This window comes from Asterias rubens, chromosome 17, assembly GCF_902459465.1.
Source record: "Asterias rubens chromosome 17, eAstRub1.3, whole genome shotgun sequence".
Taxonomy (NCBI): Eukaryota; Metazoa; Echinodermata; class Asteroidea; order Forcipulatida; family Asteriidae; genus Asterias; species Asterias rubens.
In genome coordinates, this window is record NC_047078.1 from 11,897,726 (window position 1) to 11,920,778 (window position 23,053).

General features: G+C 39.9%; 1 protein-coding gene across 1 annotated transcript; it reads right to left on the reverse strand.

Moving 5' to 3' along the window:
- Nucleotides 1–1,793: 1,793 nt before the first annotated feature.
- Nucleotides 1,794–17,642, reverse strand: LOC117301845. The gene is made up of 3 exons (XM_033785839.1): nucleotides 17,075–17,642; nucleotides 5,323–7,845; nucleotides 1,794–4,453 (listed from the first exon to the last, which is right to left on the reverse strand). The coding sequence occupies exons 1-3, from the start codon at nucleotides 17,199–17,201 to the stop codon at nucleotides 4,026–4,028; spliced, it is 3,078 nt and encodes a 1,025-aa protein (XP_033641730.1). The 5' UTR covers nucleotides 17,202–17,642; the 3' UTR covers nucleotides 1,794–4,025.
- Nucleotides 17,643–23,053: the final 5,411 nt, after the last annotated feature.

The following is a 23,053-nucleotide window of genomic DNA, read 5'->3' on the forward strand; positions in this document are numbered from 1 at the left end:
AGCCCCGAGAGCGCGTATGTAATGCACGCGCATTGTCAAAACAACCGCGGGGACATGAGCCTGAGCCGAATCTTGAGCTGAAGCTGTGGATTCGAAAAGGGCCTTTATATTTGAACGGAAAGTGAGAACAACTTTACACAAAATATCAGCGATCACACAAATTTATTGCAGCGGAGGTTTTTGTATTGTTTATTTGTACCAAAGTGGCGTCAAAACTTGACGGAATTCCAACAAGAACATGTTTTCTCAAAAATGTACATGCATTCAATTATGTTTGACTGTTTTTACCAAATTGTTTTTTATGACGTATATTCAAATTTTGTTGAGAAGTAACCAACAATAAAGGTATTTAATTGCACAAGATGAACTCATTTACATGTATAAACACTAAGTCTATAACAACAACATATCAACAACAACATCATTCTAAAGTTAATCGACCTAACAAAAAGTGGACGGAAGTCATCATTTCAAAATGTATTAATGTACGAAAGAATAAATTAATAATGTATCATAATAATTAAGGTTGGCAATTTAATGAAAAAAAAATCCTTTTAATTTAAACAGAGTGAATACAAATTACATGACTACTAACAGAAGGGATTGTAAGAACAAAACATGTCTCCAGAGGGATGCATAACACATCATTTGAATGCGCTTTGGGTAAGCATACGAAGAATGGACTTGGCAACAAAATAAGCTTAAAGGCAGTGGACACTATTGGTGACGAGTAATGGAGAGAGGTTGAGGGTATAAAACATTGTTAGAAATGGCTCCCTCTGAAGTGCCATAGTTTTCGAGAAAGAAGTAATTTTCCACGAATTTGATTTCGAGACCTCAAGATTAGAACTTGAGGTTTCGAAATCAACTATCTAAACGCACACAACTTCGTGTGACAATGGTATTTTTTCTTTCATTATTATCTCGCAAGTTCGATGACCGATTGAGCTCAAATTTTCACAGGTTTGTTATTTTATGCGTATGTTGAGATACACCAACTGTGAAGACTAGTCTTTGACAATTACCAATAGTGTCCACTGCCTTTAACAAACGGTATTATGTTGGAGTCAAATTGCATTTAACGAGCTTAATTTATTTTAAAAAAGCTCAATCGCTGAAAGGAAGTACATCATAATAAACTTGAAACATTACAAACAGTGAGTGGCACAGATATAATAACAACTGAAAATAATTTGTTTTTGTGTAGAAACTACCAGTGCATAACTGACAAGTCTTCTAATAACCACCAACAAAATGTGCGGACACGAAAGGTACTTCTAAAATGCAACACCAATCACAACTAACACGCACAATATGACATAACAATAACTGTTTTACAATTATATTTAAAAAATAACAATTTCGAAGATTTTACCCTCCAATACAACTGTACAAATACAGGAATACAGTTTAGCCCCGACCAAAAGATGTACAAAACCCATGGACTCCATCATAAAACGTGCCTTAAAGGGAATGTACATGTTTGGTAATTACCCAAAACAAAAATTAACTTCAAAACTGACTTGGTAACGAGCATTGGAGAGCTGTTGATGGTATACAAAATTGTGAGAAACGGCTCCTTCTGAAGTAGCATAGATTTTGAGAAAGAGGTAATTTCTCACTAAAATAATAAAAGACTTCCAGCTATAAGTATTTTATTCCTATCTGAAAGCACACAACTTTGTCCAACAAGAGTGTTTTTTCTGTCATCATTTTCTCGCAGCTTCGATGACCGATTGAGCCCAAATTTTCACAGGCTTATTTTATTTTATGCTTATGATGGGATACACAAAGTGAGAAGACTGGTCTTTGACAATTACCAAACGTGTACCTTCCCTTTAATTGTTTTGTTATACCATGGTAATTAACATAGATTCATCTTCTTTTGAAGTGATCTGTTGCCATCTTCAGATCAAAATCAACAATTGGCACAGTAAAAATTAGACGAAAGGGACCCAAAGTCTTAGCCCTGCTTATTTCACGAGTTGAGCAGGGAAACTTGACGTATTTCAACCAATGCCAAATTACAATCTTTCAATTTACTGTGGTATAACAAAGATTAAGCTCCCATGTCAGTTGTATTGCAGCACCCCTGAGTTCTTATAATAATATACAATTAAAATGTTGTGAAGTGAGAACAATAAACACACTTAATGTTTTGTATTTGATTTGACATAGCGTCGACAGGTGGCGCTGTTTACACTAAGGCTTCACACAACGAGAGTTGCAACAACAACACTGTTCTCATCTAGGTAAATGCCTATGTATGCAATTCGTGGCGGTATAACCATGGTACAACGATTAAACTTTTACAAGCAACCAGTTCCATGCAATCTCCAAGAAGAACATTCATTCACATTTTGGATCTTCGTGTATTCGTCTTGGGATCGTAAGACATTGGTTATCAAATCACTCATGTTCTACCAAATTGGTAATGTGATGCACTAAAGCCGGAGCTCCAAGTTGCATGCAAAAGTTGCTTCGTGTGCAAGGCCATAATAGAAATTTGTTATGGTGCAGCCATCTCCGACCCCCCCCCCCCAATTGATAACAATGTAACTAAAACAGAGGATAGATAAACAAAACAGTCTGGTTCCTTTTGTTTAACGATTACTAGCATTCATCGTTGTTATTCGATACAGACACATGACAAAAATGGAGACAGCATGATAACGGTCCATAGACGCAAAATAAGTGTATATAAAGGCCTTGTCCAAATTAGCGGTCACAGCTACGGCTAGATTTCCGCGTCATCGTCGTGCGTTGAAGTATGGGACGTAGCCGTAGCCGAGCTTTAGCTGCCAATTACAAGCCATTAAAAAGATGACTGGTGCCCTGATCTCATTCGCTTCAGTACTTGTACATATATACATTTATATATAGATTTAATAAATATTTGGCGTACGGTTTAATAGTTTATGGTTTGGCTCTTTGGAAACCAGTTAAGGACGGAAAACTGTTTTGAGTGTAGACTACGATTTGATTATAGTACTATGGCCAATTTTCGAAACCACGTCTTAGGCCCCATATTTGGATCAGGCTAGCTTGGCCCCGCGTGCTTTGCGTATGTACTCGGGGCTTTAGACGATAGGACGGAGCCTGAAGCCAAGTCCAAAGCCGTGGTTTCGAAAAGGACCCTAGTATCGTTCTGGTAATGTCATCACTTGGACGGATTAGTGAAATAATATGTTTATAATAAAAAAAAAATTAGGTGAAATACCTAGCAACATCTAGTACTGATTACAAAAAAAAACATGTCCCTGGACGGACGGAAGGAACATTAGTTGCATGCGAAATCATCTTGATCACTGCATTGTGTTTTGTTTTCTTCTTATTGTTAAAAAATAAATATTTCATAGCCAAAAAACATATGTGAGAAATTATTTCAATTATTTCAAGATTGTAAAATTGGCAAAATACACAGTGTATTACAGAACAAGTTTAAAACATCATTTCGAGTTGAGTTCGTTTATAACATAACATACTAGACGGAGCTTTTATTTCCCTCCACAGCTTCGTTTGCGAAATTAAACAACAGTATATTGTTTTTATGGCTAGGTTAAGTTTAGTCAAAGCCAGCAACAATTCTAGGTTCAAAGTTCAACTGAAAGGAACATTACCAAATTGGTTCGAGAAAACTCGTCTAAGAACACAAATTTTCAAAACTAACACGGTCTAGTAATGATGAAAGTCGAAACATCCCTTGAAATATTTCTGTCTGAAATGTCTTATTGCTTTGATGAGAAATAAATTAAACTTATTTCACGCTTATCGCTCAATGAGCGTTTCATTCGTTTTTGTTTAAATCGATTTCACGCAAAATCACTGTTTGCTCGTGACCCAGATGGCCGATCGTTCTCAAACTTCTACAGGTTTGCCAGTGTATAATATGGTGGATTAAAGGGGCACACTGCTTTCAAATCCCTCAACATTTTGCCATTTTGTAGTGCTCCTTCGTAATCACAATGCGTATGTTATAAGTATACTGCCACCTAGCGTTCTGAAGTCTTCTATTAAGCATTTGACTATAACAGTGTAATTGATGTGTCTACCCCATCCCCACAATCACGTTTACCTTCATCCCCAGGCCTCGATGACGCGGGTACAGAAGATGTCACCCTCACAGGAGAAGACGGTCCGGACATTGGATCGGATCCCGACTCACTAAAAGAAGGCGATACCGTCCCGTCTCTTCGAAGAAGTTTCTGAAACTGTATCTTCTCCTGGAACTTCAAGAGCTCGACACTGTTCGGGTGGACGTCTCGGATGTGCTCGTAATGGTCTTCGGCATTCTCCGTGGTTCGTCCACACTCTTCGCAGACGAAGACCTTGGAGCGTCGCTGCTTGTACTGGTAGTCATGCAGGAGACGATGGACTTTAGAGAGGTGGGATTCGAGTGAACAACGCTGGGTGAACGCCTTGTTACAACGTTCGCACTTGTACGGCCGGACACCTGGGGCAGGACAGGAAAAGAACATGTTCATGGTAATTTTTAACTACCGAGCAACAGTAATGACATCCTATCACTCATTCGTGAAGAAAAAGATACCACTTCCTTTGTTGAACTTGGGTGCGATCACTGACTATACGCGGTATGTATTGGTTGTATAGCTAATGTGTGGCACCTAACGAGTATATTGACCAATAGGCCAACCGCCAACAAACGGCTTTTAGCTCAGTAAGTAAAGCGCCAGTCTGTTGATTTGGAGATCGTTGGTTTAAGTCCCACTCCAGTCAATGATTCTCTGTTCAATTTTAAACCAAGTCATTATATTTTCTGGAGTAGGTCGACTTGTCTTGAAAGGCTATATCTCACCAAGAAGCCTTAACTCAAACCAGGATGAAAGGCCTACATTCTTAAATCTTAAGATAGACTTGACGGGCAACATTAATCTTGTCAAGTTGACGACGCGTGGTAAGTATTCGTAGTTAAAGGCACTGGGTACGTTTGGTAATTGTCAAAGACCAGTATTCTGATTTTGTGTACCGGTTTACCAATACACGCATACAAAAACCAACCAATTATTTGGGCTCGATTGGTCATCGAATTTGCAAGAGAACAAAGAAAGCAAAATAGATCACTGTTGCATTACTTTGTGAGCTTCCAGATGCATATCAAAAGGTTTCATCTGAAGTCTTTTATTTAAAACTTGAGTGAGCAGAGAGAGCCGTTTCTCACAATGTTTTATACTATCAACAACTCTCCGTTGCTCGTTACCAAGTACAGTAGTTATTTTTGCCTACAACTATTTTGTGTATTACCAATACACAACAGTGCCTTAAATATATACATTTTATTTTGTACTTTTTAGAATTATTTACCTGTATGTGTTCGAACGTGTCGCTTCAGATCAAACGTGTCGTTGAACCCCTTACTGCAGAATGCACAGTTGTACCGCTTGAGGGCGCTGTGACACTTCATGTGGCGATTTAGGAGCCGCTGCAGTGGAAATACCTTGTTGCACACCTCGCATAGGAATGACCCGTCACCCACAGTGACCCCGCTCGACAGATGATTGCTATGTCTCGACCGACCAGGGGCGCGCTTCAATGGGGCGTAGTGACCGTTTGATTGGCTGCGAGTGGCTGATGACGTTGGAGCATGCGTAGTTGAAGGCTGAATTGTTGGAGGAGACGTTGCTGAGCTTTGTGGATTTTGAGTTGTATTGATCTCGGCTGGAGCTGATCTCTGAGCTGTTGTTGAGTTGTCTAGAAGTGGCATGCATTGAGTTCGGGGGAAGGGAGATGGGTGGGAGTTAGGTGGAGATCGAGAGTGAACGTAAGGAGTTGGAACTGGTGTGGGGTGATGAAAACGCATGTCTTTCACCTGCAGGGGATGTGGTGGTGGAGGCATTGAGCTTGGTGGGATGTAGGGGAGAAAAGGGTATTGAGGTCGGGTGAGGGGTGAGGGGAACCGATCAACTTCGCGTGATTCTTGGAGGTGGTAGGGTAAGGATGGATAAAGACCTTCTGCTGAGGCATGCAGCTGATGAGTGGGGCCTCCGCGGTAGCTTGCATCGTGGAAGCAATGGGGTGGCTGGTGGAGGAGAGGACCGGAAGCTGGGGTCAGCTGTGGTGGTACGATAGGTAATCTGGGGTCACATGGGAATCTTTGATGAGGAAAGGGCGGGAAACGGACTGGCATCTGTTGGTACGGACCGGTAGCTTGAGGGTGCATTTGGGTAGAGGTCTGAGGCAGAAGAGATTGGATGTTGAAGAGGCTCCGCGTCATCTGTTGGTGACCAACTTGTGATGATTCAGGCAAGCGGTGGCTCAAGGAGGAGGCATTTTGCTGTCTAGTGTCATTTGGCAAAATTGGAGCAGCAGAATGACGATCTACCTCAAGCTCAGCGTGTTGTGTATGTGGAGAAAGAAGCGACTGATCCGCAAGACTACATGTCGGGTCAGGTGTCGTGCGAAGAGACCCGCTGCTCGGGGTAGCAGTGAATGGGGATAGCTCGCTAGTCTCCCCGCTCAAGTCAGAAGATGATCCTGATATTGGACTTTCGGATGCCGTGACAGTTGATCTCTCATCAATTGTGGCTCCACAACCCGGTGACTTTTCATGGTTGGGGGCGCACTCGGTGTTGCTCGTGCTGAGGGTTTGAACCATATTGTCTGACTCCAGCTCTTGGTGCTCGTCCTTTGGACTACAGCTATTCTCATATTTTGATTCGACACTTAGTTTGTCGCATGGTGGCGTTTTCGGATGTACAAGAGGCACTGACGTCACTATGTGGACTCGTACTGTTGAAGTCTCGTCTGCAATGAGATTGAGAGAGACTGCAGACCTCTTATGCCTCTTGCGCAGTGGCAGATGCGCAGTGGGCATATTGGCTAAATTGCTGGAAGTGGAATGATTAGTCACACTGCATCTCACACCCGTGGTTTCCTTTAGACGGATGCTCTGCTCTGCAGACATGCATCGATGTTCTGAAGTTGCATTGGCGGTAAAAGGGGACGAGTCTGGGTTTATTTCAGATAATTTGCTGGCACAGAAGATGGTTTTTCCCTCAAGGTGATTGTTCTCGGCATCTGTTTGGTCAAGATTGTTTCTTTCGGACTCGGTTGTCCCTTCAAATTTGTAATCCCTTTCATGGGGATTGATTTCAGTGTGTTCTGCATTGATCTGGTCACTGCCTCCACGTGGACCTCCGCTCGTTTTGTGTAGATGATGGTTGCTTATCCGCAAGTTGTTCTTTTTAATTCTGACTACCAGACTGCATGGATCGCTTATGTGTAGTTTGGAAACTTGCCAGCAGTCTGGTCGAACGTTCGGGATTATTTCTTCTGTACATGCATGTTTTCTCTTGTTACCCACTTCAACACTATCTGAGCTTGAATCCTCATCACTGCCACTTACGGAACGAGATCTGGATAAGTGCCGTAAAGGACAGAGGGCGCCCTCTTTCAACTCATCCTTGCCAACCATGTGGTGTTGCTCAGTTGGAGAAGTAGGCGGTGAGTGGACATTTGGATCAAGTGGCGTATGTGTTTCGTTTCTGTCATGAACTGTAGGGGAAGCAACACCATTCGTAGGCAGTTTTTGAGAAGCTGAGCTGTGACTATTCTCCGTAAGGAGAACCGTCTGATGAGCGTGTTTAGTTGATAACCATGGCCGTCGAAAGAGCTCCAATTCCGGCAAATGTGTCTCCGTCTCAACCCTCCCCTCTCGGACAGTTGGTCTCACGGCCGTGTTGCTGCCATTTTGGCATCTCAGACGATACCACTCAGAAACCCCTGTGAGTAGCTCCAGGCCGCTTGGTGGCGCCGTATTTGGCTGCTCTTGCAGCAAAGGGGAAAAATCGAGATCACACACATCACTTCTCTTTGAAAATCCATTGGCTGGGGGTAAAGAAAGAGGAAATGAAAATATTTATTAACTGCAACGTAATGCCATTTGCGTGTTTTAGAATTGAATATCTTGTACAATGACATGCTTGAACACAAGTTACCACCGGTCGTGTTTAACTCCTCAGAACATCTCAGACATTTGAGCAGTTGCTATAGGTAACATAATAATAATAATAATAATAATAAGACTTGTAATGCGCACATATCCACCCTGCTGGGTGTTCAAGGCGCGGCTGCGCTCATTAGGTTAAACAACTGCTTTATATGATAAGAGACGGTGAGCATCCATCACATCTATTATATGGATGTGTGTATGGCTGAATGGTACCAAGGTTTGCTCATCTGGAAGTTGCTATACAAAATGTACTCCCAAACCATTCGACATAGCAACTGTCTCTGTAGTCTGATGAACTCAAATACAAGCGGTGTGTTGTGACTAAAGCAGTATTGTCATTGTTACCAGACATTATTCAAATCTAACTCACAGTATCGCGTAAAACGCAGAAGTTTGAACAAAATCTGTTCAGTCGAAATATTTTCTATACAAATTTGCGGGACGAAATCGTTCCATGTGTTTGTTGTCATTGCTTTTGATATTTACAAAAAGTGTCAGACAACAACATCAAATCGACAACAGACCTACGTTCATTGACAGAAACATAATGTCAATGATGGAAATGGAAACGTGAAACGCTCCACTGTACTGTTGGTCTGAAATTTACAGAAGTTTTTTTATTGCTTTAGAAAAAATAACAAATACATGCTGTATCATACTTCTGGGAACGGATTGGTTGTTACTAAAAGTAATTGTCAGCATAAAACATTATTTGGTAACGAGCAATGAATAGCTGTTGATGGTTTACAATTGTGTGATAAAACGTATACATGTAGTTTATAAGAAAGAGATAAATTCTCACTCAAACATTGAAAGACTTCAGGCCTGAAGTTTTTATTATCTGAAAGCACACAAAATGTGTGCAACAAAGGTGTTTTTTCTTTCATTATTCCGTTACTGCAGTAAACAGTTTCTCAAAATGCATTTTACTGTCCAAATCTGCTGTACTTCTCACGGAATATGTTTTGTTATTGCAATTTATTGGCATGGTCATAACATAACGTACACATATCCCTTTTTTGACGTGGGCAAAAGTTGAACGGCCAACGGAAATGTCTCCCGGATCGGATTTGTGCCATTGTTACAGATTCCTAGTGACAGTTGTAGTTAAACTTGACATAAAGGAAGAAAGGAAACTTTTGGGGTCTGTTGTAAACGGGGTACCACCCACCTCGAAAACGGCTTGTTTAAAAAGAAACTATGTTTCGCGTGGACACAGACTTCAAAATTGTCACTTTCGTGTTTTCTATGCAATCTTACTTTATAAAAGGCAAATGTTCGGCCGATCTGACCCACGAATTGATATTTATATTTAATATCTGTACTTATAATTTCTCGGGTAGAAAAAGCACAATAATGCTAATAAATTATGTAAAACATGAAACAATACAGCAATGAAAGATTTAAATACAGAGGAAGGAAAAAGAAACAACAGTGCGAAGGATCACCTAAAAGAAACAAAGATCCTGTCTAGAGGCTCTCCTCTTCAGCTGATCCTTAAGACAGCAACTAATCTAAATATAAGTATACAAACAGCAATACAACCATTGATGTTCTTAGTATCCATATTTATGAAAGGAATTGTTTTATATCTTCGATAAAGTTGTAAGGTTTAAAAATGAAAAAAAAAAAAAAAAAATTATTATCAGGATTGTGAAGTTATGTCATGTCTGGCCTTACCAACCAAATTGCATACTATACATGTACATTTTAACCGCTTTATATTAAACTTCAGTATTTATTTGTACTCAACGATAATGACGATTCTGGGTTTTTTTTCAGCTCCAAAAGTTGCGCCTAATTAAGCCGAACTCATGTTACCAACGCGCCCAATATGTTTTCATTGCCGGTTTATTTTTACTCCAGAAAGTTGTGACGGCTTTCAAGCCTTTCCGACCAACGGAGTGCTCCACAATGCCAGACAATAATAAGAACTGTACAAAAGATGTTTGTATCGTCACAATAGAACCCTGGGCTGCCATCAACTACCAAAATAGTTGGTCCTTTTACTTGCATTATGACAAATATCAATATAACTGGCCATTAACAATGGTACATGGTGGAACTTCAAAAGCCAAGCGTGTGGCAGTTTGCTTTGATTGTGTGCCCCAGGCAACACAAAAAAATGACGTCGGCATAAATACAGTAAACATGGTATTAAAGGCCCGGGACACTTCTGGTAATTACTCAAACTATTTTTTAGCAATAACAACCTTTTGTAATTACGAGCAATGGAGAGCTGTTGGTAAAACATTGTGGGAAACGGCTCCCTCTGGGGTAAACGTAGTTTTTGAGAAAGAGGTTTAACTTCTCACTCAAATATTTGAATCTGAAAAAGACGCCAGGCATGAAGCCCTTTTTAGGCATTTTGATAGCACGCATAAGTGCGCAACAAGATGTTTTTTTCTTTCTTTTTTCTTGAAACTTCGATGACCAAATTTGTTATTGTATACTGAGATGGGCCTACACCAAGTGAGAATACTGTTTTGACAATTACCAAAGGTGTCCTGCCGTCGATTTCACAAAACTCTTCCTAACTAAGACTAATCTTAGGACTTGGGACGAGTCCCAACTCTGCACGCAGACCCTAATATTAATCCTAAGTTAGATAGAGTTAGAGTTACTCGTCCTAACTCGATTTAAGACGAGTCCTAACTCTTTGTGAAATCGACGGCAATGCCTTTAAACTATACCTGTATCACGCTGTCACAATCATGCTCCCAACCATTGCGCAAATGTGGCACCAGACTATTATTTCGTCCAGCCTCAGTTTGGTCACAATGAGTTGAAATGGAGTAAAATCAAGATGGCCACACCGTGATAAAGTTCTAAAGCAAGTCAGGGGCGCGGGAAATTAAAATGTTAATAATTATGAAATGAATGTCAATGTTAATCAATGTCAATGTTAATGTTAATCAGTGGTCGGGGAATCGTACCCACAACCTTGTACTTGCAAGACCTGCAGTCTGACCACTGGACCACGGTCTCTCGTCAAGGTTTCTCGTCGTGAAAATGCCGACAACGTATCACAAAAGTTTGGCACAGTGCCAGCCCTCTCAGTTTGGATAAAGTGGCGAATCCACATTTGGATTTCGTGGAAACGCCAAATTGCAAACCTCGTGATACTATTGCTACCTCCACGTGGTTTGACATACTAATTAGTCTAATTAAGACAATGAATCACCTCCCTAATATAACCAAAACCAACTTCACTCACGAAAGATAAGCATTCATACTTGATACTTCACGGAGGCAACGAAGGTGGTTGCCTTCATGCCTCTTGGTCATTGCCTTGGTGCCCTTGAAATGCTCAAGTAGAAGATGACAATTTCATCATATCATGGAGCAGGTGCACTTTACCAATGAGAAAAATCTTTGGTGCCCTTACCCTTTCAAAGGCGAAGCATACAGGTATGTTTATTAATTATGCAGCCGCGCTCTTAAACTTGCTACTAAAGAGTTATGCTTGATTGAATACCGGGAAATGTTACGTAACCGAACAATCAAACAAAGCCCACAAAATGTCAACAGCTGGCCAAAGGTAAATGACCAGCTCATACCAGCAGAAGAAACAAAAAGCAAAGGTGACAATTGCAATCCCGCCCCAGGGTGGATGAGGGCTTGGTGTCTGGTTTGATATTTTCTGCCAGTGGGGCAGAACAGTAAAATGTGGCGAAGGTTCATTTATTGTCTGGCGTAGGTGCAATTGTGGAATGCGACCGTAAAGAACTGCAGATCATCATCTCCTGGCGATGACTAGAGCAAGCTAGTCGAAACGTTGAATACAATTAAGAACTCACTCCGCGGTAGTGAAGTTAATATGAAGGATAGCTGCACGTTACGCGAGTAAAGACGTGAACGTGACAAAATGTTGTTGTAAAAATTTCACGTTTTAAGAATAAACGTAAACGTGAAGTTACACACAATGTACTATTTTTCATGCCAGGTACGTACGTGTAGATGCCATACGTGAGCAAGAAAAGTGGTGACGTCAAAGCTTCAAACAATACATCGGAAATAAAGTATTCGTTAAAAAAAATCACAAAGGGGGTTTGGTGGAACGAAAAGATATAATTTTTCAGTTAATCACGTTGTATATTGTATAAAGTACAATGCAAAGCTTGAATGTTTGCTAAATTGTGGAGGTGAAGGACGTCTGGCTAAATATATCAAGCCGACTGGGGGAAAACATTTTCGTCTGAATGTGTCCAACCCCCCCCCCCTTTTTATTATTATTTGTTATTAAATCAATCAAACTTGTAAACAACTGTACAGCAAGCACACAATGCATTTGATGGACATAACAAAAGCTTATACTAACAGTCACCATTACAAAACGTGCAATAAGTCGTCATATAATATGTTATTGGTTTACGTATTGTACATTTTATCGTGTACTTCACTCTCGTTAAATTAAATTGGTCGCGAATTTTGAAGCAAGGCCACAAAAAGTGCACAAACGGGAAAGTGCACAAAGTCAGAGAGCTACATCAAAAAGTCACAGACAGCGTTCTGCTTTTGTATGATCAACAATTATTATATACAGGAAATAACAAAGTGCAAATTTGGGTTTAATCAGTTGTGTGAGTCAGCAGAATATTAGTGACACCATCACAATGAACAATTGCCCTTGTAAAGAAAAGCAAAATGATCCACAAATTGTACATTAATAGCTGCTCAAAAAAAATCATTATTTGCCACTCAGTATCGTGCATTCATTGTGCACAAAACTTTCCAGTCAAAACATTTTGATACGCAAAATTGCTGGACGAAATCGTTCCGTGCACCATGAACAATCTTCAGGATGGTAAATACACATAGTTCTTGGGTTTTCAGATAGCTTTCTTGAATCTATCTCAGAGGGGAATGTTTCACCATAGAAAAATGTTCAACTCTGAACTACAGGGGCTCGAAAATGCAGAAGAAAATAAAAGCTATGGGGCCAGAAGTACACACTAGAGAAACATCGTGCTGTTAATGTTACCATACTAGCTTCGATGATGGGTCATCAAAACTGGACTCATTTTCTCCAATCTCTATAAATGAGATTGCTTAAGAAAACTTCAAGTTGGAAACTACAATAAGTTATGGGGCCAGAATCCTAGTGCCAAGAAGAAAACAACAACCCGCTGTGCCCTGTCCCTCCCTATAACTAGTATGAGGAATGTAGGGCCTATGCTTCGATTTTGAAAGGGCAAGGGCACCCATGCATTTTCTCCTTGGACACCCTATTGGGATATTGTAAACTTCTATACGGGCACCAATGCAACGACTAGGGGACATTAAGGCAATTCGCCTTCGTTGCCTCCGTGAAGTATCAGGCTCGGTTTTACAGAACTATAGCAAATGGCGCAAGAACGCTAAATAGATACAATTATGATCAGAGGTGTCCCTGGAAAAAAATAGTGCGCCCAAAGGTACCCCCTTAAATTTGACCTACAGTTTCTGTTAAGGGTCATCACACCAATGGAGTAAGATTGATCAGTGCAATCGATCGGTCAATGACCCGAGCTCCTTACCTACTAGCCATTCGCTAATTGAACGCACTGTTGTGTAACAACATCATTTTGTTAAGGACTTGTTTACTGAAACCACAGCTTAACAAACAAAACCACAGTTGGGAGAATTTCCAAGGAAATGTGATGCAGTAGGCATTGTGTAGTGTATACTAACTGATAACAGCTATTATCTAAAGGATTGTACTCTCTTCTCGTAGAGCTTACCCGCTAAAAGGTGGGTACCATCCTACCTCCATGGTACCAGGAACAAGACGCTTATTTCGTAAAAGGTGCTAATGAGATGCAAGATCATAGGACTTAAGGGTTCCACATTTACAGTTTACAAAAGAGTAACGTTGTTAAATGAGGACATTCTCTACCTCCATGATGCAACCTTCATGAATAAAGCTGCTAAAACTGCGTACCGTAAGAGCGGTCTGCCGTTTAATGCCAAGTACACATTGTTACGTCATCTTCCGCCAGGCCACACAAAATTTAGGTCATGGTTATGCCGTCAACAGACCTAGTTATAATAGGTATGTTTTTCGTTTCGTTTTTTTTCGGACATGAGTGGCTTTTAGCCTTGTTGTGTTTTATGTTGGGAAGATGTTGCAAAAAAATAATAAAGATCTGTTTTTGTGCCCTCTTCTATCCAACTATTTTAACCTATTTTACCTGAAACTGTTAATGTATTAGTGTGCGCATTTTGCTTTTATTTTTAATCATCAGAAAAGGAAGATATCTGTACAGTCTCCTGACAATGACTGCAGCAAGCTAGTCGAAACGATGAGACCAATTTTAGAACTGACTCCGCGGTAGTGCTTGATAATTACGATCTTGTAAGCTTAAGTAGTAGTCCAAGCCAATTTCTATACCTTCCGCCCAGGTAGTATTAGTTAAAAAGCAGGACAGATCTGAAGTCTCCCGAACATCCGATAATCTGCTCCGTGGTAGTAGAATGAACAAAGACAGTTCTCTAAGAACAAACTCTACATGGCAAGTAGATACACACAATGTGTATGTACTACAAACCAAATAGTTAATACCTCGCCATGCAATGCCTCAAATCATATAAAAGGAAGATGATTTTACAATAATCAACTACAGGGAATTTATCTGAGTGGAAATTATAAAATCAAATTCAGAATTGCGCTTTTCCTAGCTTACGTGAACACAATAACGATCAGACATTCTTATTAGAATCCTCAGAGCTGGCTAAGCAGAAAATATTAATTATAATTGTCTGCTAAGCAGAAATGAGCGGACCGATACGATCACAAATTGTGTGACATGGTATTTTTGCTGGTAAACTTATACTAGTTTGCACGATTTTGTTCCCCATAAGCACTATTTTTTGTGTTAAGCTACTTTCAGCTCAATGAAATTTGTACCAGGCCATAGGGAAAAAAGGATTGTCTGACCAAGAAAAAATGTGTCAGCCCCGTGAAACCGCCATAACTTCGTTTTCGAGTGGCTTTCTTATACCACGCGTGTAATCCTCAATAAATGCTTATCTTTTTGACTTAGCATGGGGGTAGTGAAAAGCTGCCTGAATATAGTGGCAAAACTTCCAGGACAACTACCCGTTTATCCGCGAGGGATTAAATCGAACTTGTAATGAATGGGTTTTAAAGTCGGCATACGACGGATGCATGGTCAATAGAAAGCATGGTGCATGCTTCATACTTGTTTTGAACGTGTATGATGGTGCTGGTATGTAATGACCAGTGGTCCTTTCTCTATGGTAAATGAGTATCGGGTTCAATTATTGAGTAGCATAATTTTAGCAAATGCTGCACGATCAGGAACATTATAAAGTCATGTAAAAAATTAAAAAATATAAAAAACATCTTATGATTTTAAAAACGCACAGACTTGTTCAGTAAGGATGTTTTTCTTTCTTTCGTTATTCTCTTGAAACTTCGATGACCAATTGAGTCAATGTAAACAAAACTGCCTAGCAAATTTCGAGGCTCGGCAAGAAACTACAGAGGTACCAGCCGAAAAAAAGTTGTTTAAAATTTGCTTTTTAAAATTGGGCATAGGACCCTGTTTCATAAAGCTGCTAAGCGGACAAAATTCTGTTTAGCAAATTTAATGGCTAAAGCAAGAAATGACCGAGGTACAAGTCGCAGCAATAATATAATAATAATTTTGGTGTTTTGGTTGAATATCTAATTTTGCCAAGCAAACGTTTTTAGCCAAGCAAGTTTTTTGTGCTTACAGGCTACATGCAAATTGTGTTCAGAAAGCAATGGTCAGACCACGGAGGTAGAATTAGAACACACGTGGTAAGTGCATATATTATCTGCAATAATTTAGCTGTACTGAATGACCATGAAGGATAGACCTTGTCAGAGTCAGCCATCAACCTTAAGGCTTATTTTCTACCGAGACGAGAATTCACAATGATAATTCTAAGAAAGGGTGAGTCAATGCTCGAGCATTGAAGCCGACCACCTTTGTTATCATCCATTCAGTGAACCCAATGGAAGATTCAACCCAATGGCATATCTGATTACGAAACGGGTCAACTCGTACCCAAGTCAACTCGTACCAAAACTCTTCAACCATTTCATAGTTCAAACCTATTTATTTTGTTAACGCTTTTTGATTACATGTATTAAGTTGCTGTAAAGCGCTTCGAGGCGCAAATGTTGAATAATACTTTTTTTTAATAATGGCATTTCCTTTCTCCTCCTTTTACACCAGGGGTCGGTTTCACGGTACAATATTGTGGGTACGAGTTGACATGGGTACGAGTTGACCCGTTTCGGATTTGATTTCACGACTATAGTCCTAACTTGTCCTAACTCAGGTTAAGACTAGTATTAACTTTTTGTGTGAAATCCACCCAAGGGCCCAGTTTCATAGAGCTGCTTGGGCAGAAAATATTAAATGCCTAAACAATCACTGCTTATCAATAATTAGAGAAGAATACCAGTCACAAATCGTACAGGTGACGTGATATTTTGGCTGGTAACCTTATTCTGGGTAGCATAATTTTGTGCTGCTTAACTTATTTTGTGCTTTAGCAGGTCTATGAAGTTGGGTGATCCGAGGTTGAGTAAAGGGGCACGAAGAGTCTTGTAAGAAGAGTCTTGTAAGAAGGTATGAAGTGGCAGCAGTACGAAGTGTCTAAAGTCACGCCGTACCTTGCAAAGGGTACGAAGTGGGATAACTTTCAGTATGACGCCACCACTGTTTCACTCATTTTTACAAAAAAGGGATATAATTAGATACTTTATTTCATATCGAATGAAAAAGTGGTGGCACCATACGGAAACTTTTCAATCACATTATTTGGTTTGTCACAGTTAAAGACGTAGGCCTACTTAACAAATTAGTTATGAAAAAAAATGTTAATCCGTTACTAATTTACTAATTATTTTGTTTAACCATGGAGGTAGATGTATGTCAATCTGATCTTTGCAAAATACTAAATATTTATTATTGCCCTGCCTAACAAGATGAGTAGCTAGTTTCACATTTCAGATCACTTCATACCTTTTCCACTTCGTACATACATTAAAAAGGTGAAATTCAATGGTATTATAATGGACAATTAATGAAATGTGTCGCCATCAACCGTTTCAAAACAACTTACCTATTTTCATTCGATCCAGATCTGGCATGACCGAGATTGATGGGCCAGTGTCCCCCAGAGAATTGCTCCATCCAACGGCATTGTTGACCGGTGGCGAGACGGTAGCAGCAGGCGACCTCGCCGGCATGCTGACACCGTTGAGATCACGCTGGAGTTCGAACCTCCACGGTATAACTACACGTTAAGTCTCCTCAACTGCATGGGTAAGCTTTAGAGGGCGTGTAACTTCATTTGATTGTAAGTTTTACTCTCACGGCGTACACCGCACAGTCTTTAATAGTTTCGCCACCTACTGTCCAAAGTTGGTTTCTAAATCTTTAGATTTCTATGTCTTGACATCTTCTGTCCACATCAATGAGTTCAAAGCATTAAACTGTCCTCCTGCGTCCAAAGATTTCATTTGGAAAGTTTCCGCGAACTTTTCCTCGAGGGCAAGTTTTACTCCAAGCGGTCTCACAGCTGATGGCCTGCCGTCAGCTGGACGTTTTCTCCCCGTTACAGGCTTAGCATTTCTCCGCTATTGTTGTTCCCACCTCCAGACCAGCCAAGCGTCTGCTTGATATGTAGGTTGTTGTCTAATAACAGTGTATGGAGAACAGGGGGTCCCCTCGATGATCAAGAATGATTAATTCCAGTCAATGGGTGCAGTCATGCGTTCGCAAAGCCACGGTTAACCGTTCGGATTCGCCCTGTGTTGTACAAAGTCTTGTTATCGGGGCCCGATATCAGAACAAAACAATCTGAATCTATATGTATTTGGTTTGTGGTAACACCATGTGTGTGTCTACTTGCCTGGTAGATCATGTTGTTCTTTAAAGAAACTTGCTTTATATTCTACAACTACGGAGTAGATTTTTAGGATTTCGGGGGACTTCTCAGTTCTAAAAGAGAGCTGTCCTGCTTTTAACTTTTACGGGCGGAAGGTAGAAAATCGGCGGAGCTGGTTCTTAAAGCCATTGGCCCCTTTCTGAACAGAACACACATTGAAAGTTCACAAATTGAAAGTTCACAAAAAAATAACTAACATGGTTTACAGAAGGTAATGGTGAAAGACCTTGAAATATTATTCCAGTATATGCTTTAGTTTTTGAGAAAACATTAAAACAATATCAACTCTCGATATCGAGAATAACGGATTTATTTTAACCACATGTCATGACACGGCGAGACGTGCGGAAACTATGGTAGGTTTTCCCGTTCATTTCTCCCGACTCCGATGACCCATTGAGCCTAAATTTTCACAGGTTTGTTATTTTATATATAAGTTGTGATACACAAAGTGTGGACCTTTGGACAATACTGGGTACCGATATTGTGCGATTGCTTTAATTATTGGTCTTAACGTTTCGACTAGCTTGATCGAGTCATCGGCAAGAGATGAATCTGCATTGTTGTTCTCTTTCCGTCCCCTCCATCAAGGAGTAAGATTTTTTTTATTTAGATTCAAATGAGAGCTGTAAGTTTATCGTCTGAAAATAAAATGAAGAAGAGGGAATTATCGACTTTTGTGACTACTTTCAAAGTTTAAGATGTAAACCACCGAAGGTATCTTAGAGGGGTACAAAACGGGATACCAGTGAGAGTTGGGAGTAACCTCTGAAGGATTGTCATCCTGTTCAGAAATGTTTAATTAAAGTTTATGAAACCGAACATTAACATCGGCCCGGCCTTAGAGAAAGTAAGTTTTCACTCACAAAGACTTCATCGGGCCTGAAGTATTTTATAGGCATCTGAAAACACACAGGTGTTTTTTTTGTTTGGGGGGGGGGACCAGGGGGACATGTCCCCCATCTTTTGTAGTGTAGGGTGGGGGACACAACATCAAATGCCCCCCCCCCACCCATCTTGTTGACCACCTTTACCATGATGAAGTCCATGTTTTGCACTGTGTAAGGCCAAACCCTGTGTCCCACCAAGGGCATTAATCCTGGGAGTACAGCAAGACACAACCATTTTGTCAAGGGTGGGGGACACTGTATCAAATGTCCCCTCAACATTTGCCCTAGATTGCACCACAGAGCATCTAAAATGCAACATTTTCCCGGGCCCTTAATCGTGCCTGCACATCACCCCGTAAAGGCTTCTCACACGCGTGCTTCATCTTTGACAGATTTACACCTCCCCTTGGTAGTAAAATAAGCGGTACGGTTCTTTTCAGAAAAAAAACTCTAAAATTTAACTTACCCCTTGTACAGTTTCTTTGACAAACTTTGAAGCTGCAACTGAGCAAATAATAGTTATTCACATAGTTCATAATAACAACAACCAAAACCAGGCAATAATTAGAACTATGAAGCCTACGACGTGTGAGTATTATTAGGGTTAGGCAAAGTTCATTCCTGTTTCATATGAGAGTCGAGTCACTTTGAGGTACAGCCCTACAGGCTTAAATCAATCCTCCCGTGCCAAACTCTCACTGCGCTTTCACCAAACTATTCTCGACTGGACCATTATGGATAATGGGGATGCTTATTGGACGAGACTGCTTTTAGAAATACCAACAATAGGCTATTGTGATGGAACCTTGAGGGGGGTTCCCGAATAAGAATCATTTTGCTGTAGTGTATCTTTTGTTGTTCGCGAAATATTGTTGACTGTTGAGCTTGTTGTGCCTTTAGGCTGAAGGCAATTTTTGGCTTGAAATTTTACAGTTAGAAACCTGTAGATGAATTTTAATTATATAACTGATTTAAAGGCACCGTACACGTTTGGTAATCGTCAACAGTATTCTCACTTGGTGTATCCCATCGTATAAAGCATAAATAATAAAAACAAGCCTGTGAACATTTGGGCTAAATCGGTCCTCGAAGTTGCGAGAAAATTATAAAAGAAAAAACGCCCTCGGGGACGAATTTGTGTACTTTCAGATAGGAATACAAGAATTCTAGCTAGAAGTCTTTTATTATTTTAGTGAGAAATTACCTCTTTCTCAAAAGCTACGTTACTTCAGATGGAGTTTCCACAATGTTTTATACCATCAACAGCTCTCCAATACTCGTTACCAATTTTTAAGTTAATATTTGTTTTGAGTAATTACCAAACGTGTACCTTCCATTTAGTTAAAAAATAAAGTATCTTTGTTGTATTTCTCTTAATACTCGTGTACAATTTGTTTTTTGTTTTCCTGTGTCAGAGTTACGTGTCTTATGTTCGTCATAGTCCTTTTGTGTGCACGCCTGTCTGTTTTTTTATTTGTTTGTTGTTTGTCTACCTGTCTGCCTAGCTGTTCTTACAAGCTTCTGCTTATCAAAACAGTACTCTATTTATTAAATTTATCCTGCTTACTGCTACTTATATTATTTTGCCCTGCTCCATAGTTACGTGTATCTTGTCGATATTGTTCATGGAAAAGTGGAAATAAATGTATATTTTAATTTGAAGAAGAAAAAAAATTGTTTTTATGTGTTATTTAGGCATATTTATGCTTAGTGGTGGAAGCTTTGCATGATGTGGCATGTAAATTCAGAAACTATAATTTTAATGAAGACTGACAGGTACAACCATAATATAAATAATTGTTTTACATTTTTTTTTCAGAGCCAATACTTCCCGAGAGAGATTTGTATAATGGATGTACCCAGAAGTTTACTATAAAATGTTTACTCTTATCTTGTCTTATTGCTCATACCATACGTATCTTCAAAATATTTTTGGAGCTGATTTCCTTAATGATGTTCTCTTTTATTTAGTTAACTTAATTGGGGTTATTTAGTTATAGGTATTTAGTTATTTAGTTTAGTTATTTAGTTATTTAGTTATTTAGTTATTTAGTTAACTTTTATTTAGTTAACTTAATGATGTTCTCAGACCATTAAATTTTATTATCGAAAATTCAGACGCACGGCGGAACAAAAGTTTATTTTGAGCACGTTTAGAAAATGTGTTATCTTTTTTCTTGTCATTGTTCTTAAATGTCACTGTTGCGACGGCTCATAAGATCATTGTTACTATATTTCAGAATTCCTAAGTGCTCCAAACACGAGTCAAATAATTACAAACAAATATTTACATAAGTAAACGATAATTTATTTTACAACTAAAATAAAGCCGGAGAGCAAAATAAAATAAAAATCATGATCATACGACCTTCCTGTCCAAAATAATATGTAATTTTCGATGACCTTGACGCTTTAAATTTTACGACCCGTTTTGAAAAACATAAACGCTAGAAAAATTTACTTTTAAAAGTGCGACGTCTCACACACTCATTAAAACAACTATTTTTTACGAAATGAAAACATCAATTTTTAACCCCGGCGTAGTCGGACCAACAATAGGTAAATTTTACAAACAACCCAATGATAAGTTTAATTATAATGTGTTGACAATTTCAGCAATAAATTTGACAATTTTTACCTGAAATGTTAGAGCAATTTGCGTTGTTATTTCCAACTTGAAATGCGAGTTCGTTCCGTCACGGCAGGGTGCAACGCTTCACGTAATCCCCCACCAAGTTTAACTGAAAGATTAATCCTTTAGCATTCAGAATTATTTGGGTTTGGAGTAATTCAACCTTGAAAACCCGCGAAATATTGATAAAAATCAGACACTGTTTTTTCGAACTTCGATAACAATTCTACTGGATAAAACATGGGCCCCCATACACATAGCCGAGTGGCAACAATCGTCATAGCTTGGCTCTCTACGCGTGCCGTGTAAGAATTACACACTCAAGCTACTGAACAAAATATTTACGACTAGTCGCGAATTTATTCGCGACGTCAGTCGCGAATTTATTCGCGACGTCGCGAAAATATTCACGACTGGCTGTGTCCCTTCAGGGCCACCATAAAGTATAGCCACGGAAGATTAATTCCTCAGCTGGGTTCTCCGGTACCTATAACTTTCCCCAAATCCTCACCGTCATAATCCAGAACAGTTTACAGTTGCCCCATAATCAAAGTTGTTACATCACAAATTTTGAACAACTGTGTTTCAAAAAGGAAGGTAGAAACATGTCAACATTTTTAACAGGCCCATTGCGGTTAACTTATTATGTAACTATCTTTTTGAGGTGTGCATAGCCAGTGTGAGACTTCCAAGAAATGTCCAACATTCCTATTGTTGCTTCCCGACCAAACAGACTCTACGATATCCATGGAGGTACCTCCATGGTATATCCATGTTAAATAAAAAGGTAAGAGGTGTTTTTTTAGGAATCTATGGGCGCGTTCGTTTAGCTCCCCTGGGTCTACCCCAGTGTGTGGCGGGTTTTTTTCCCAGGACGAACGTGGGTAATTATCTGCACACGTTCGTCCTGGAAAAAAAAACTCCACACCGGGGTCGACCCAGGGAAGCTTAACGAACGCACCCTTTATAGCCGTTAGCACGGAACACTATGAATCAAAAGTGTATTTCGAGCAAAGATAACATTAAATCAGACGTTGTATCGATGTTCCGTCTCAGTTTGGGACCGGTCTCAATTTGAGGGTGGGCGTACGTCCCAGCATAGGTCCCAGTTGGGATCGCCCGACTCTACAATGAAGACTGTACAATACAGGGTAATTTTAATTTTAAAGAACAATAAGTAACTACTCTTAATAATTGCTAGAGGAAACAAAACCATCATGTACTGTGACCACTGTGTCCCATGACCCCCAACTATATAATTGGGACGCCCCATTTGAACGCTCAAGTTTGGACTAAAGACTTGTGGACAAGTCGTTAAATGTCTGTCGTTGTGATAGTTCCGAATCTCTTGCGGTATTCTCGCGAGACTACTGGTCCCGCGAGACTAATGGCCCCGCGAGACTATACTGCTCTCACGACTACCGGTCCCATTTAACGGGAGTAGAAGTCGGCAACCAGCAGTTCGAGCGAGAGCAGTGATATCGCGAGGGTACCGCCACAACTCGACTATCTCACCGCGGCAGACCATGAACGAATTGTAATGAACGAACGCTAGCGGGCGCTCTGTTTCTCTGATTTCCGGATCTCACCATAATTATCTTCTGTGCTCACAGCAGAGCCTGGCTCACA